Source organism: Oncorhynchus masou, chromosome 1, assembly GCF_036934945.1.
Source record: "Oncorhynchus masou masou isolate Uvic2021 chromosome 1, UVic_Omas_1.1, whole genome shotgun sequence".
In the NCBI taxonomy this organism is placed as follows: domain Eukaryota; kingdom Metazoa; phylum Chordata; class Actinopteri; order Salmoniformes; family Salmonidae; genus Oncorhynchus; species Oncorhynchus masou.
Genome location: NC_088212.1, coordinates 11,384,155 through 11,386,810, shown reverse-complemented (window position 1 = coordinate 11,386,810; position 2,656 = coordinate 11,384,155). Strand labels below are relative to the sequence as shown.

General features: G+C 38.3%; 1 protein-coding gene across 1 annotated transcript; it reads right to left on the bottom strand.

The window, feature by feature from the left end:
• Window positions 1-278: 278 nt before the first annotated feature.
• LOC135514926 (histone H1-like) lies at window positions 279-1,265 on the bottom strand. The gene has a single exon (XM_064938708.1). It carries the CDS (start codon window positions 1,195-1,197, stop codon window positions 664-666), a length of 534 nt encoding a protein of 177 aa, XP_064794780.1. The 5' UTR covers window positions 1,198-1,265; the 3' UTR covers window positions 279-663.
• Between the last annotated feature and the right edge of the window lie 1,391 nt (window positions 1,266-2,656).

The following is a 2,656-nucleotide window of genomic DNA, read 5'->3' as shown; positions in this document are numbered from 1 at the left end:
TACCATTCAATCATAGTTGTATTATTGTAACACCCGCCTAACTCTTCACTCTCTTCACACGTTTTGCAGCTCGTGCGTAAATATGAACTAGGCCTAATAGTAGTTGAACTGTTTTATCAGGTAGGACGACTTTTCCGTGCAATTAAACACTTTTAAACACAGTTTACATATTTTCGTATTAATTATCTGACTGACATAGTTGAACAACTGTTGTAGCCTATTTTGGTTTAGATGGTACTATTCAATTTCGCAATTGAGTAATGCAATGGAATCCAGGCTCCCAAACTGTAATCATTCATTTACTATTCAAAGTAGGCCAATATAGGTTAAATTCAATGATTCCACAATAAAACATTCAACAATTTAAATTTAATAATTTAATTGTTTTTTCAAAAAATATTTATTGTTTTTTTAAACAATAATATCCATGAGCCTCCCCTATCTCCACATTCATTAAAAGCGCAAGATAGGTAACAGTGTCAGAACTGTAAAAAAAAAAAAAAATCCACTGTCAGGACAAAAAAAACTGCTAAGCAAACTTATTAAAGTTCATGAGATGGATTCTTCGGATGTATAAATGCGCTTGAGGCCTCTTAAGCTGTGCAGGGAGAATAAATTCCACGCTCTTCCACGAGTAACTGATCGAGTAGGTCTACCGTAGGCCTATTTCTTAGGAGTAGCTTTAACCCGGGTGGATTTGGCGAGTCTGCGCTTGGTCTTCCTGGGGCTCTTGGTCTTTTTTGCTGCTGCAGGTCTTTTGGCCTTCTTGGGACTCTTCCTCTTGGTTTTCTTTGGGGACTTCTTGGCGCCCGCTGCCTTCTTGGGTGACGCTCTCCTGACCTTGGCCCCCACTTTCTTGACTTTATTCTTGATAGGTTTTTTCTTTTTAGCCACAGCTTTGTTTTTGTTAATTTTGAAAGAGCCGGATGCCCCAGTGCCCTTAGGCTGCAGAAGATATCCTTTGGCCACCAAACGCCGGACAGCCAGTTTGAGTCGGGCGTTGTTCTTCACAACATCATAGCCGCTGGCTGCCAAAGACGTTTTGAGAGCCGCAAGAGACACACCACTTCGGTCACTGGATGCTGACACAACCTTCAGGATGCGGTCAGATACGGTGGGTCCAGTCTTCTTGGGCTTGGATCTCTTTTTAGGAGTCGTGGCTGGTGTCGCCTGGGGAATTGCAATCACCCCAGACATGTTCCCTGTTATGGATATGTAATTGGCTGAAGATGCTTGAGAGATGAATGTCTTGGAATGAGTGGAGTGATGGGTGACATGCCCATTTATGAAGATGTGATGAGAACCGTATAGATTCAATCATTGTCCCTAGGCGCCTTTTCTCCTTTCAACACCTGACTTGTGTTTTCTTCCTCATACGAAATGTGTATATTTTATTCGTAGAATCCACTAGATCTGTATAATCATCATATCATAAGAATCAGCACAAACTGTACTTGTTATTTTTACCCTAGTACCATCATTATTCAAAAGCCTTGCCAGGTAAATTCTTAAATTGTTCATGGGCAGTAATTGAACACCATTTCAAGGTTGACCTTTTCGACATTTTGACTAAGTTATGTAATACAAACGTTTGCGTATGTGCTTCAGTAATTCCATACTCTTATACAGACATATTCCTAGTACATTTTCAACAACAAAAAATACTCGATTGATACTGCACTGAATAATTAATAACATTTTTAGATGACCATAAAAGCACACCGAATGTCTAACCTGAGACGAGAAGCTTCATTTAAATATATATTTTTCGAAAATAATAAACATGATATGTCTATGTGAGTTTTTGACGAGTGAAAATATTGTTGTATTTTTTATATTTTTACTTTTTTGGGGCTACTATAGCAGGTAGTAGGATTAATTCTGGAAGGCTTATTTGCGCTCAATGGAACCACGCCAAATAATGAGTTAACAGTATTGCATGGGTGGTGATAGAGAAAAACGTTACAGTTTCACATTCAGCTTGTCACATGCAGGCTTTTCCTTTGAAATCGCGGGTCTTTTTTGCGCTGTTTTAAACTCAACTAAACACTGGAAATACAACCATCAAAACCCCAAGTATAGGCCTGTATTATTTTCAGTTCAATAGTTGTTTATGTTGCTAAATGTTCGTTTCACAATATAGCTTAGGCGTATTATTATTGGTGGGAAAGTTTCATGTAATTTAATAATGTAGCTTAATGTTTATTTAAATATATATATGGTCCTTTGCCCTAGACTGTAGGGCATCGAATTACAACCGGACAGAATTAGAATGAATCAATCATGGTCTTGCTCTTGATTCTTAAGATACACAGAATATCATTTGATCCAGTAGGCCTGATAAATTTGGCCTATTTATGATCTTGAGTGTCACTGACTCCTACCTAAATTGACTCTGATCGAAATCTTGAGCTATAAACCAATAGGGTTCATGGAAGGATGCATGCATATCGACGTTTTATGAAGCAAGTGATATAACCCTTTTTTGGTTCTATCCAGAACATTTTTTATATAAGAGTGTACACCCAGTCATATACATGCGTAATGTTGTGTGGAGGCGCCAAAGGACCACTAAAGAAAATGATTGGACATGCATAATTTACGCGCAGATTGATGGCCTGTTTAGATTGCACAAAATAGGGAAGGTTAACTAGGC

Bases quoted from the DNA above. Each gene is read 5' to 3' on its own strand.
- LOC135514926 (XM_064938708.1), bottom strand. From the start codon at position 1,197: ATGTCTGGGGTGATTGCAATTCCCCAGGCGACACCAGCCACGACTCCT.